This window comes from Peromyscus eremicus, unplaced genomic scaffold (genome assembly GCF_949786415.1).
Source record: "Peromyscus eremicus unplaced genomic scaffold, PerEre_H2_v1 PerEre#2#unplaced_75, whole genome shotgun sequence".
NCBI lineage: Eukaryota > Metazoa > Chordata > Mammalia > Rodentia > Cricetidae > Peromyscus > Peromyscus eremicus.
Genome location: NW_026734316.1, coordinates 169,388 through 183,256, shown reverse-complemented (window position 1 = coordinate 183,256; position 13,869 = coordinate 169,388). Strand labels below are relative to the sequence as shown.

General features: G+C 41.6%; 1 protein-coding gene across 1 annotated transcript; it reads left to right on the top strand.

Annotated features, from left to right (window-relative positions):
• The first annotated feature begins 8,698 nt into the window (after nt 1-8,698).
• On the top strand, nt 8,699-9,870 carry LOC131901413 (periphilin-1-like). Its single transcript, XM_059252577.1, has one exon. The coding sequence runs from the start codon at nt 8,800-8,802 to the stop codon at nt 9,868-9,870; it is 1,071 nt and encodes a 356-aa protein (XP_059108560.1). The 5' UTR covers nt 8,699-8,799.
• Nucleotides 9,871-13,869: the final 3,999 nt, after the last annotated feature.

Here is a 13,869-nt window from a genome sequence, read left to right as displayed (position 1 = left end):
CAGCAAATGTTCTAGAGTCCCTGGAACTGATAGAGGATATTCCTGAGCATCTGGTGCAGATGGTGATTGTTCTGCATCCTCTGTTGAGGACAAAAAAGGTCCTTGAGTTTCATGGTTATGTAGGAAAGTTCCTATAGCTCTTTTGGAAGTTGCTGAACCTTGAAAAGTACTTTGGGCAGACAGAAAATATCTTGGAACCTCCTGGGAAGAAGTTGGATGTTTCAAAGCCATTTGAGAAGATGGCAGAGTTTCTACAGTTCCTTGTGTAGGTGTGGAGAGTTTTAGAGGCCCTTGGGCAGATAGGGAAGGACCCAGAGCCTCTTGTGCAGATGAACCAAATGCTAGAGTTCCTTGCATAGATAAGGAAATTATCAGAGGTACTTGGGCAGTTGGAAAATCTCCTAGTTCTTTCTGGGCACTTTGATTAGATCCCAGAGTCTCCGAGGTAGAAACTGAATGTCCTTCAGTCTCCTGTGCAGATGTGGGCTGTTCTAAAGTGGGTTTTGCATAAAGGGGATCTTGCTCAGCCTCTTGAGTAGATGGTAAAGGATCTAGAGAGCCTTGTGCTGATGTGTTCAGTTCCAGAGATGCTTGTGTATATAGGCAAGATTTATCATATTTTTAAAGATGGTGAAGGGGATGGACTTGCTCGTGTTAGTGAGGAATGTCCAGGAGCCATTGGGGCAGGTGGCAATGTGTGGCTCACTTGAAATATCTTGGAATATATTTGGTTATTTTGGGCCCAATGATGAGACAGGATGGCATTTTTGGCCAGCAGGGGATATTTGAAGCCCTCTTGGTCTGATAGGGACACTGTGAAATCCCCTTGTTTAAAGGGAGCATCTCTCCATCTCCTTTGGCTACAGTGGCAATGTGTAGGGTCCCATTTCATAACAGGAGAAGGTTTGAATCTCCTTTTGTGAGAGAGAATAGGTCTTTGACCCTCTACTCTAGATGTGGACAATCTTAGAGTCCCCTTGACAGATATGGGAGGACTAGATCCCCTGAGGAAGATGGTGAAGGCGCTAGAGCCCTTTGCATGTGTTGAGAAGGCCCAAGAGTCCCTTGGGCAGACTTGGGAGTTCCTAACACCTCATGCATATATATAGAACCCTCTAGGACCCCTTCTGAAGATAGCAAAGGTCCTTGAGCCCCTGGTATAGATGTGGATAGTTTTGTTTGTGCTTGGCCAGAGATGGGTGGTGTGAAGCACACTTGGGGAATAGTGGTTGGCGTAAGGCTTTTGGCTGTAAGGGAAGAGCTGAGGCCATTTTTTAGTAGTGGAGGACATTTAAAGCCCTCTTGCTTTAATGGTAAAGTTATGAAATTCCCTTGGTCAGAGGAAGCAGGACTCAAACTCACTTCAGCAGAATTGGGTTGCTTAGGGTCCTTTCGGGGAGAGTGGAAAAGTCCTTGACTGTCTTCATTAGAGGGAGTAGCTCTCCAGCCACCTTTGGCAGCTGTCAAAGGTGTGAAAGTCCCCTGGGGAGAGGTGGTGGGACTCAATCCATTTTGGGAAAATGAGAAATCACTGAGTCCCCCTTTTGGAGAAGGTTTGGAAGCCTCTTTGTCTGATGGGGCCTGTTGGAGGCCCCATGATCAGAAGGGCCTTGTCTAAAACTCTTTGGGAAAGAACTGGAACGATTGGTGACCCCATGGTTAGAGGATGGACTTCTGAAACCCCTTCTGGAAGAGGAGATATGTTTGATTTTCCTTTGAGCACAAGCGGGAGGTCTCTGGAATTCCTGCGCAGATGTGGAATGGCCCATAGCCCCTTGGTCACATTGAGGTCCTTCCAGAACCTTTTGGGTGGATACAGATAGTTTCTGAGCATTTTGGGAAGAAGCAAAATATCCCAGAGCTCCATGGGTAGGTGGGGAGGGTTGCAGAGACCCTTGGATGTGTGGGGAAATTACCGGTCCATGTTGGTCAGTGGGAGAGTCTGCAGAAGATGGCCCAGGCACTGTGTGGTCTTTGAACTTTTCACTAGCATCTCCAGCACAGTGTCCTGAAGATGTTGCACTTACTCTGGTGTCCAACTGGTCAATGTCCATAGGTTCCTCAAACACAGTAGACATAGGCAGGCTTCTTTTCACCTTCCTAGGTATGGGCCTAGTGAGAGGCTACAAGGCAGATGGTCTGGGTTTCCTGCTCAGTGGGTTACTCCTGCACTCAGGAACCTCCCGCAAAAGTGGAACTTTTCCTCCCTTGTTCTCTTTCAGCTCTTTTATGGGGTCAAGGGTCTTCTTACTGGATGTACTCATTATGGAAGCCCTAAGACTCTGCAGGCTATCTGCAGTCCACGAGTCGGGGACTTTGAGTGTTTTGTCCTCATAGGGCTTCTGGCTCCTGAACTTGTGTCTAGTCAGTCGAATCACCCTGGAGGTGCAAAGTTCCTTGGGTCTTTGATGCTGCTCCAGCGCTTTCCCCAGTAGGGTGAGGTGTCATCATCCCTTTGTGGGACACCTAAGGGGGTCTCAGGTCGGGGAGGCTGGGGAAACCTCGGTCTATGGTCATCATCCTTTTGGGGGACACTGAAGGGCATGGGAGGCTGGGATAACTGTGATCTATGGTCACCATCTCTATGGGGGACACAGAAGGGGGTCCCAGGCTGGGGAGGCTGGGAAAACTGCAGTCTACGGTCAGAGGGTAACGTCTGGGCTGAGGCTCGCTGGCCTCTCTCCACACGTCTGGCCATTTAGCCAATAAGATAGTTGAACAAGAAAAAGGGAAATGGGAAATTACCCCTCTCAGGAGGTAGGGAATATACTTGGCAATGGTGACTCACGGCAAGCGGCATCTAAGCAGTATCCTGTCAGAGAGGCTCTCATTTCCCGAGAACTGCAGACATGTCCGGAAGGAGAAGCACACAGAATTTGAGTGACAGTTAGCCTCAGTAATTCAGCAGCTCTCAGGAGGGGCCCTTGGAATGACTGTCCTCGGGCCTGCACGGGCCAGTCCCGAGCTGCCTCACCTGGCGTTCTGCATGTAGCTGCAGGGCAAACATCCAAGTTTTCTGAATGAGGAGGGATGCTGAGGACCCTCTCCTCTTCCTTAGGGTCAAGAGTGCTAGCTAGTCTGGTGCCCACTGTTGGCGGCCATGATAAGGACTTTGGAAGGGGCACCATGATTGGGAAAGGCAAGGGGTGCTTAGGAGACTGTGCTCTCGGGTCCCTCCTGCACCAGGACAGTACCTGTTGTCAGGCTACCATCAGTGTTGCGGTGAGATCTGCTTGAGCCTCCTAACTGAGTGAGAAAGGGTGATCCAGACCCTTGCTCCTCAGAGCCTGCGGGCCAGCAAATCACTGCTGATCGCGTTAGGGAAAGAACAAGTAATGTTGTTTAAATAGAACAGAGGATGCCTGGAATTGATATTACAAATGCTATTCTGCATTTTAAGCATGGCCTGTCCTGGGTTTTCTAGCTAAATTTGTGACAACGTTTGTGAACGTCTTTCTGTATGCTGAAATACATCCCTAGATAGCTTAATAATACTTACCGCAATGCTCTTATTATGGAAGTACCTATTACCTATAGATATTTATTGTGTAGACAATAAAAAGAAGAAAAATAATCTCCTTATAGTACAGATGCAAGTTGTTTTTCCAATACTCTTTTCTGCTTTTGCTTAAGTTCACAGATTCAGAACACAGACACAGCTGGACTCCTGAACGTAGCCTTAAACACTTGCTCTGTCTGTCACGATTTACATGTTGGGTCCTATAACATTTACATATTTGGATTGCTTTTGGAAGGTCATACAATCTTCTGAAGGCACAAAGTGAATAATGGTTGAAATTAGTGGGTCCCCATGGGCCATTCACTTTCGTTCTAAAGATGCAGCTGTGGTGGAGTTGTATAGAATGATTTTTTTTAATTAATTTTCTGGAGCTGAGGACCGAACCCAGGGCCTTGTGCTTGCTAGGCAAGCGTTCCTGAGCTAAATCCCCAACTCTTAGAATGAGTTTTGAAACCCTTGGTCAAGTTGATTCTTTGAGAGGTCAGATTTATATAGCCATTAATATACTGAGAAAGTGTATTTTTAAGGATATGGATGAAGATGTTGTCTTACTGATAGAGAAACTTGGTTTGATTATTGCACATTTTACCAGTTTTCCTTTGAGCAGTTTTGTTGTTGCTGGGTGAAAGGTTTTTGTTTATTTATTTCAGTGCTGTATTTGTTTTTGTGAAGGATTTCTGTTTCCCTTTGCCTCCACAGACACTCAGGCTTGCATCATTCAGAAGCATTGGGGCACTTTCCTGTCCTCAAATTATCTTCCTGTGCATTGCCTTAGTGATTTGGCACATGCTTTCTCCTTGGAGTTTCTGAACACTTCACAATGCCTTCCATTGTTTAGCCCCAATTTATCCCACTACTTTCAATTTTAAATGTATCTGTTTCCAGGAAACCCATTCCTTTCCTGCAATCTGGGATAAATTGGCTTCTTGTCTAATTTTATAGTTCCCTGTGTTTATCTGAATACTATCACATATCATAACTCTCACGTATCTTTGACTCACTTATCTGAATTTCATGTTGGTCATTTGAGGTCCTTGAAAACATTGGATTTGCATACCAGCATGAATGTTGCTAGGCATGAAGAACTTGGTGTAGGGTAAAATGGACAGAAAATATGAATATCAAATCAGATAATATACACTTTTTGAGAATTAACTTAGCAATTCTAATGTCAGCACAAAATAACTTTCTCAATTTATCTTACAATGACTATGTTTAGTTCAGGTAATCTATTTAAGATAAATAGGGTAGTTTATACATACATGAATGAGTTCTCTAAAATGGTAATATTTAAAAGAAATTTCAAGTTTTCCCTTTGATAAACTTGTTCTACTATAATAACTTCTATGCATAGTGAATTTAATAATGAAAATTCTTAAATATTATTAAGGACCAGTTTTAATATTATTCTTCCCAGGGGCCCAGAAGAGATCCTACAAACGGCAAGAATTATTTTTGAGGAAAGAATCCAAGTACACTGCGCTCTTAGTCCGTTTACTTTATACTGTTACCTATACAGCTTCAGTTCAAACTCATGCCTAGCTCCTCTCTTGCCTGATTTCTCGCTGCCTCTATCGACTGCCCCCTCTATGTTCTGAATTCTTAATTCTCTCATGTTAGTTTTACCCCAATCTTGGTCTTTCTCATCTTGTTCTTACCCGTCTTGTTCTTCCCCATCTGGCTCTTCTTCATCTTCCATCTCATCCTCAAGTTCTCCATCTAGTTCTCCAGTCAAAATCCTCTCCATTTAAAATCCTCAAAAAGTCCTCTCTAAGTCTCTGAGGTTTACAGTCATATACCCTTGCAATAGTACTACTCTAGCTAAAGCAAGGTCACCAGGCTTGAAATCTTACTGGGTCATAAAAGAAGACAAGAGTTTTCCTCAGGCAGTGACCATCAGGCTTTCTTTAACAACTCAAAAGGGGAGTGGTAAAGGAGGAGGTCTACTAAGAGCTAAAATGGGTCAATATATCAGACAAAGGGAATTTATGTGCTCAAACTTCATTCCTAGAGGTGGTTAGGTAAATGTTAGGAGTCTAAAATGTTAGTATGAATACCACTAAGGTTGTATAAGAAAGGAAGGTCTGAGCTTAATTTACCTTAATTCAGGAGGTTGTTTGACCCTGGATGCTTGATAGGTGTTTCAGATAAGATACACTGTTATGAGTTCTTGGAAGCATACATAGCATACAAGGAAATCATTGCAGGAATCAGCTAATATATATACAAAAGCTAAAATGTCACCAGGATTTCTTAAGGCACAGCTTGACCTTTAGAAATGTCCTTGACTTTTCAAGGTAGTAGCTTTTGTGATAGTAGGTGAATTCCATTACATTTTCCTGTGGCTTACAGCAGTTCTGTTTTTTGTGTTTAGTAAAAAAAAAAAGGATAATGTTTAATTCTCTCTAGGGCAGTAAAAAACGTGGATAAATTTAAATATGAAGATGACTGACTTGAAAAATAAAAAGTAATGGTTAATTAATATGGATACTTAATATTTGTATCAATAATAATATATATTTATAATTGATAGTCTCTATAAATAGAAAGCTGAGAATTAGTATAACTATCTAATAGGTATAGTTGTATAAGTTAGAATACCTCTGTCCCAAAAAGGGAACAACGGAATAACATAAAAAATCTATCATAAACTAGTATGACATAATATGGTCAGGTGTGTCTGAATACTATGAGTCTCAGTTGTTATAAAGAAATGATTAGTTTGAAACATTAACTCTATCTATTAATCTCTGATTGGTGGTATTAATTGAGTAAAATTGTATTTTCAAGAGGCATTGTTAAATAAGGAGTTACCTGAGTTAGTCACGAGCATCTGTGCGGCCAAGGCTGCAGTTGAAGCTTACCTAGTTTAAATTTGTAATCAAGGCAATATTAAACCATTGAGCTATGTGAGGACAGTAATAACCTGTGTCAGGGTATACATAGCAAGGCTTTTATACAGAATAATTGTCATAAGTACATGAGGAGAATGTCTGATAGTGTATATATTTCAGGATCATGGGCAGAAGTTATACAATAATAGAACATTTTTAAAGGGCAGTCCACCCCTAGGCTGGAAAGTTCAGTATAGAAAGATGGGTAAGTGACAAAGGCTGTAGAAATCATTCTTGGTTGCTTCCTGCTGATATGGGAGTGAAGCTGGGGGTCCTGATGGCTACAATGCTGTGGAAGCCCAGGAAGCATAGGCTGTTTCAGGCTCTATGAGACATGTAGTGTCCTGTCTCGTGGGCTGGAGGGTGGGATGCAGGCCTGAGCTGGGTAGCACATCTGTGTGGGCTGGAGGAAGGGGTGCAGACCTGCAGCTAGACAGCATGTCTGTGGTCCAGAACATGACAACCTGTAACTCTCTAAATGATTAGAATTTCTGTATTAATGATAAACATGCAGTTGAGGAGTTTTAAGGAAGAAACTTTTTCTCATAGGAGTATGTAGATGAGGAGTCTTATTAAATAAGAAACACAGAGCCAAATGCACAGTTCAAAGCCCAAGAGGTCAGAGCAGTAGCTGAGAGCTGAGACTTAAAAACCTCCTGCCGCCTCTCCTCATGTACTTATGACACTTCCTGCCGCCAATGTCCTTCCGCTCAGAAAGAGACCTACTTCCTGTGTGTCTTTTTATTGACTTTTTTGTTCTGCCTCCTCATTGGTTGTAAACCCAACCACATGACCTCATCATCACTGCCTGTCTATACAGACCTCCAGGTCTTCTGTGGTTGGTATTGAGATTAAAGGCATGTGTCTCCATGCTGGCTGTATCTTTGAACACACAGAGATCTGTCTGTCATGTGATCTGGATTAAAGGTGTCCACCACCACTGCCTGGCTTCTGCTATGGCTTGCTATTAGCTCTGATCCCCACGCAACTTTATTTATTAAATACAAATAAAATCACATTTCAGTACAAATAAAATATCACCATATTTCCCCTTTTCTATTTTAATAAAAAGAAAAAAGGACAAAAGTTATAACTAATATAAGAAAAACTATATAAAATGTTATGACATTATGATTTTTTTGTTACATAAATTAATTTTAATTGATTTTACATTTGTTCAATATGTTAAATAAACATTTTATAAGCTTGTATTTTAAGGTACTTTATTTTTTTCACTAGTGAATTTTATTAGAATATTATGATTTTTTGCTACTACATAAATTAATTTTAATTCATTTTACATTTGTTCACTGTTAAATAAATATTTTATGTGTTTATGTTCTTTTCCTTATATGTTTTCTATGTTTATTTATACATTATTTAATTTTGAAATTTTTAGAAGTGATAATACAATCACATCCTTTCCTTTTCTATTTCCTTCCCTTCCATATCCTCTCCTCCTGGTTACCTTTCAAATTTATGATCTCTTTTCCTTAATTATCACACACACACACACACACACACACACACACACACACACCCATAAATATATTAATACAGCATTCCCAGTCTATTTAGTTTTTCTTGTATATGTATATGATTCAGAGCTGACGACTTGATATTGGTAACCAGTTAAAAGGGTCATCCCTGGGGAAGACTAATTCTTTTGCAGTCTGTAGTTATTTGTTTAAGGGTAAACCCTATGAGATTTCCCCCTTTCAAGTGAGCATATTGATTGGTTTGTCCTTATTCAGGTCTTGTTCAGGCAGTCATATTGTTGAAATATCAACTGTGAAGCTTCCCTTTGATTTCTGGTTCCTACAAACTTTCCTCTTCCTCTTAATGATGCTCCCTGAGCCTTAGGCCCAGGAGTTGATATATATGTGTGTGTGTGTGTGTGTGTGTGTGTGTGTGTGTGTGTGTCTTGGGGCTAGACACCCCACAATCACTTGTTCTCTGAATTTGAGTGGTTGTGGTTTTCTGCAATGGTCTCTCTCTGTTGCAAAGAGAAGCTTTTTTTTTGGTGAGGGTGAGAGCTACACTTATTTGTAGTAAGTGGAATTCACTTAGGAATTGTACTGATTTAGTCAAGTGGTAGTACTGCATTCTCCTCTAGGACGCATGACCTCACTAGCCCCAGCTAATTTCCTAGCTTTCAAGCACCTGGCATGATTTCCCTGCTGTTGAATGGGCCTAAGTCTAATTAGAGAGCTGTTGGTGGGGTTTCAGCAGCAGCGGTGGAATGTAGGTGTTGGAGAGTTCCAAGGACGAATTTTTAGACAATAACAGATTCTTGAACTAAGCCATGAGTATCCTTAGAAATTGAAAGTGAACAGGAAGGGAAGTACACATTTCTGTTCGCAGAAGTCCGGTGGCTTCCACGAGATGAGATGTGGTCTGAAGGATGGTGTGACTACAAGCGACTTCCAGGAAATCAAGCACAGGGATGGTATCACTACAAGTGACTACCAGGAAAACAAGCGCCTCCTTGGAACCATCCCAGTGATGGCAACCGTTGTGCCAAACAGACCGCCTCTGGGAGACAAGAGACCATCTCTGCTAGCCAGACTCGATGAAGGAGGCTACAGTAGATACTACTGTCACATGGATTACCAAAAATGGGATGAAGGCCGCTGTTTTTCTCAGAATCCAAGAAGTGGCCCACCCTACAAAAGAGGCCCTTATGGCTCCCCATGGTCAAGAGATGAGTATGCCACAAGCCGACAGCCTCAATACAGGGCCATGAGAAACGGCTTTAGTAGAAGACGTTTGTATTCTTCCCATTATTCAAGACAACGATCTCCCCATAAACGAGGCGCTCCATTTTTGAGAGAATCACGTGTGGGCGGGAAGGACTCCCTACCCAGCAGATTTGGCTCCAGTCTCAGCAGTAGAAGCAGGATGCGCTCCTTCCATCAGTCTCGACATCGATGTAAAGAGAGAGCCATCCAGTTTTTGAAAACATCAAGAGATACTGTGCCTTCAGGTTCTTCATCCAAGGTGTTAAAAAGCCCCAGCCGGCTGACGGAGAAGGAACAGGCTGATGCTGCAAGCAAGTGGGCTAATGAAAATCCCAAGAAGTCAGAAGAAAACAACTTGTCTGAAATTTTCGAGTTTGAGACGGGATCCAAGGCACCGTTATGTATCAACCAGACAGAAGAACCCGAGTCAAACACAAGAGCTGGCACAGAATTGTGTGAAGACAGCCAGCTTAGCAGTCGCTCAAAAGCGATTGCATCAAAAATCACGGAGATTGAGAAGGTTTACCGACAAGTCTGTGAAACTTTCGGGATGGTGGTGGAAAGGCTGGTTGAAAAGGATCGTTCCTTAGAAAAATCTATACAGTTTGCAATGAAGCAGAGTTTGCATGAAATAGGTGAGCAACATGTTGAAGAACTCAAGCATTTCACTATGGAGTATAGTAATTCTACTCCAGATTTTGTCGACCCTTTTTAGAAGAATTAGGGCTCGGTTCAAACCAATTTTTAAAGCTTCTAAATATTTCCCTTTGGACTTTTGAAATCCTTACTATTTTGTGATGAAGAGAAATACTTTATGATAACTGACCACATTGCTAGTATCAAATAAAAATCTACAATAGTTTTTAAAGTCTTTTAATTAGAATGTTTTCCCTATGTTTAGAATCGTCTAATCCATCTTCATACATCTCCTCTCTTCCAAAAATAATGTACCAGGCTTTCCTGTTCCCCCATGGAGGGACTAACCCTTTTGGAGGAGGGCATGGGGCATTGGGGGCGAAGGAGGGAGGAGATGGAGGAGCGTTGAGAGGGTGATCTGTAGTTGGTATGTAAATTGAATTAAAAAATTAAAAAATAAAGCCATTTCGTGTACCCAGGATAAGACCTGGTCCCATTGCCAGGGGATGGCATGAGGAGAACTTGCAGGGAAGCGGGAGAAAGGGAAGGAGGGAGAACTGGGGTTGGTAAGTAAAATTTTAAAAGGTATATAAAAAATTAAAAAAAGAAATGTGGCAGAAGACATCAAGGCCAGCAGAGCTCCCCTCAACTTGTAAGTGAGTCAGTTAACAGAGAGGAGACTATTTGGACATTACACTCACTTCTTGATCCTTCCCAGCATAGCACTGAGCCAAAATACACAATTTGGGGCAATAGGTACATTAAAAATCATGGTTTGAATTACATCTCAATTTCATTATCTCCTTTTTTTGAGTCAAGGTTTTACAGTCTGGACCTAGGTAGACTGGAAACCATTGTGTACACCAGGCTGTCCTCAAAATCACAGAGATCCCCCTGCCTCTGCCTCCTGCATGCTGGGATTAAACACATGTGCTACCATCCTCAGTATTCACTTCCTTATGGCCAAGATGTAAGAGTTATGATGCATACTTGTAGGCAGAGTTTTTTTCCTTTGGGCCTCCAGCTCACAATTTAAAAAATGACATGGAGACATACTATTAATAATGAAAAGCTCAGCCTATAGCTTATGCTTGTCCCACTAGCTCCCATAACTTAACCCATTTATATCAATCTATGTTTTGCCTCATGGCTTTTTACCTCTCTTCCATCTTGCAACTCCCCTTTCCTCTCCATGTGCCCTGGTGTCTGTCACATGCCTAGATGCATCTCTCTTCCTCACTTTCTGCCTGGAAGTCCTGTCCAACCTCTTTCCACCTAGCTATTGGCCATTCACCTCTTTATTAAAGCAATCAGAAGGCACCTTGGCAAAGACACATCTTCACAGTGTACAAAATAATTATTCCACACTACATACTTATTGATTTTTTGCCAAGCTGGTCTTTGTGGTACTTTGATGTCACAGCTGGTTAGGTGTACTTGTTGTTTCCTTCCCTTGGCAGCTTGCACAGCACCAAGTACTATGAAAATTAGTCCTCAGGGTGCAGACTTTCAGGTCAGTTCCAGCTTGGATCCTTCCAGTCCGGTGTCTGAAGCACATGGTATTTTCAGCAAGAGAGACTTACCTCCAACTTCTGTGAGATGGTCAAGGGCAATGTCAATAAACCCATATTGTTTTGGGACTCTCAAACTCCCCTTACCAACAACTCAAAAGGGAGTGTTTCATCCCTGGTACTGGGGATTTTGCTAGACAGTCTATGGCTTTTTGCAGAAACATTGATATCTCAGCTGAGTGAATTTTCATTTAAAGTACAGATGTATACACACACACACACACACACACACACACACGAACACATACAAGTAATTTTAGATAAATAATCATTTTCTTATTTAGGGTTTCTGTTGCTGTGATGAAGCACCATGACTCAAAAATGAGTTGAGGAGGACAGGGTTTATTTGGCTTACATTCCATATCACTGTTCATCAGTCAGGATACGAACCTGGAGGTAGGAGCTGATGCAAAGGCCATGAAGGAATACTTCTTATTAGCTTGCTCCCCATGGCTTACTCACCCTGCTTTCTTATAGAACCCAGAAACACCAGCCCAGAGATTGTACCAACCACAGTTTGCTGGGCCATACTCAACAATCACTAACTAAGAAAATGCCCTACTGGGTTGCCTACAGCCCAATCTTATGGAGGCATTTTCTCAGTTGAGGCTCCCTCCACTCAGATGATGCTAGTTTGTGTAAAGTTGACACAAAACTAGCCACCACAATCACTATGGCTTTTTTCAAGCATCCTTACTGCTATTTCTACCTCTTCTCCTCCATCCCCAATTGTATTGACCACCTTCTCTCCACTCTAATGAAAACCTCCCCTGTTTTCACTATTTCCCCTCACATCATTTGTGTATTGTTATTCTTCACTCTAGGGCTCCTTCCCATGACCTCCCCTCTGTGCTACCACTTGACTTTCATAGTTTCTGCACATACGCCAGTTTTCATATTCACATCTGAAGATTTGGAGGTAGGAATCACAGAATAATGAGAACATGTGTCATTTGACTTTCTGTGTCTGTGTTAATTCACTTAATACAATATTTTCTAGTTCCATCCCTTTGCCTCTAGATTTCATTTTCTTTACAGATAAATAGTATTCCACAGTGTATATGTACTGCATTCTCATTACCCATTCATTAGTTGAAAGCTATTTAGGTTATTTCCTTTTCCTAGTCTATGTGAATAGAGTGGTAATGAACAAGACTGAGCAAGTATCTGGGGTAGGATATCAAGAATTTTGGACATATGCCAAAGAACTTCATAGCATGCTTATCAGGTATGAGTTTTCCTGCATATGTATACACACTACATGTATGTCATGCCCACGGAGATCAGAAGAGGTATCAGTTCTTTTGGAACTGGAGATAAAAAATGTTGTGAGCCTCTAAGTAGGTAATGGGAATTTAAGCTTGGTCCTCTGCAAGAGAAAAATGCTGTTAACCACTGAGACATGAACCATTTCTTTCTCTTTTTTCATTTTTCTTTATTAAGAAATTGTCTACTCACTCTACATACCACCCACAGATCCCACCTCCTTCCTTCTCCAACCCCCAGCCCTCTCTTCCAAGCCACCCAACATCCCCACCTTTCCCAAATCAAGGTCTCCCATGTGGAGTCAGTAGAACCCAGCACACTAAGCCCGAGCAAGTCCAAGCCCCTTCCCACTGCACCAAGGCTGCACAAGGCATCACACCACAGGCACCAGATTCCCAAAAGCCTGCCCAATTTTTTTTATGAGGCTACAGTTACCCTGATATCGAAAACACACAAAGATGCAACAAGGTAAGAAAATTACAGACCAATCTCTCTCATGAACATTGATGTAAAAATACTCAATGGAATACTGCCCAACCGAATCCAGGAACACATCAAAAAATTTATCCACCATGACCAAGTAGGCTTCATCCCAGGGATGCAAGAATGGTTGAACATATGAAAATCTGTCAATGTAATACACCATATAAACAAACTGAAAGAAAACAACCGCATGATCATCTCATTAGATGCTGAAAAGGCCTTTGACAAAATCCAAAACACCTTCATGATAAAAGTTTTAGAGAGTTCTGAAATACAAGGAACATACCTAAACATAGTAAAGGCAATGTACAGCAAGCCAACAGCTTAATGGAGAGAAACTCAAGAGAACTTCAAGTACTATGTTGAATAAATATGGAGAGAGTGAACAGCATTGTCTTGTTCCTGCTTTTAGTAGAATCTCTTTGAACTTTTTGATGTTGGCTGTTTTCTTGCCGTAAATTGTAAACTTACAGTAAATTTAGTATGTTCAACCATCCTTGCATGTCTTGGATAAAGCCTACTTGATTATGGTGGATACTTTTTTTTATGTGTTTTTGGATTTGGTTTGCCAATATTTTATTGGCAATGTTCATGAGGGAGATTGGTCTGTAATTCTCTTTCTTTGTTGCATGTTTGTTTGGCTTGGGAATCAGAGTAACTGTAGCCTCATAAAAGGAGTTTGTTAAGGTCCCTTCTGTTTCTATTGTGTGGAATAATTTGCAGAGTGTTGGTATTAACTCTTCTTTGAAAATCTGGTA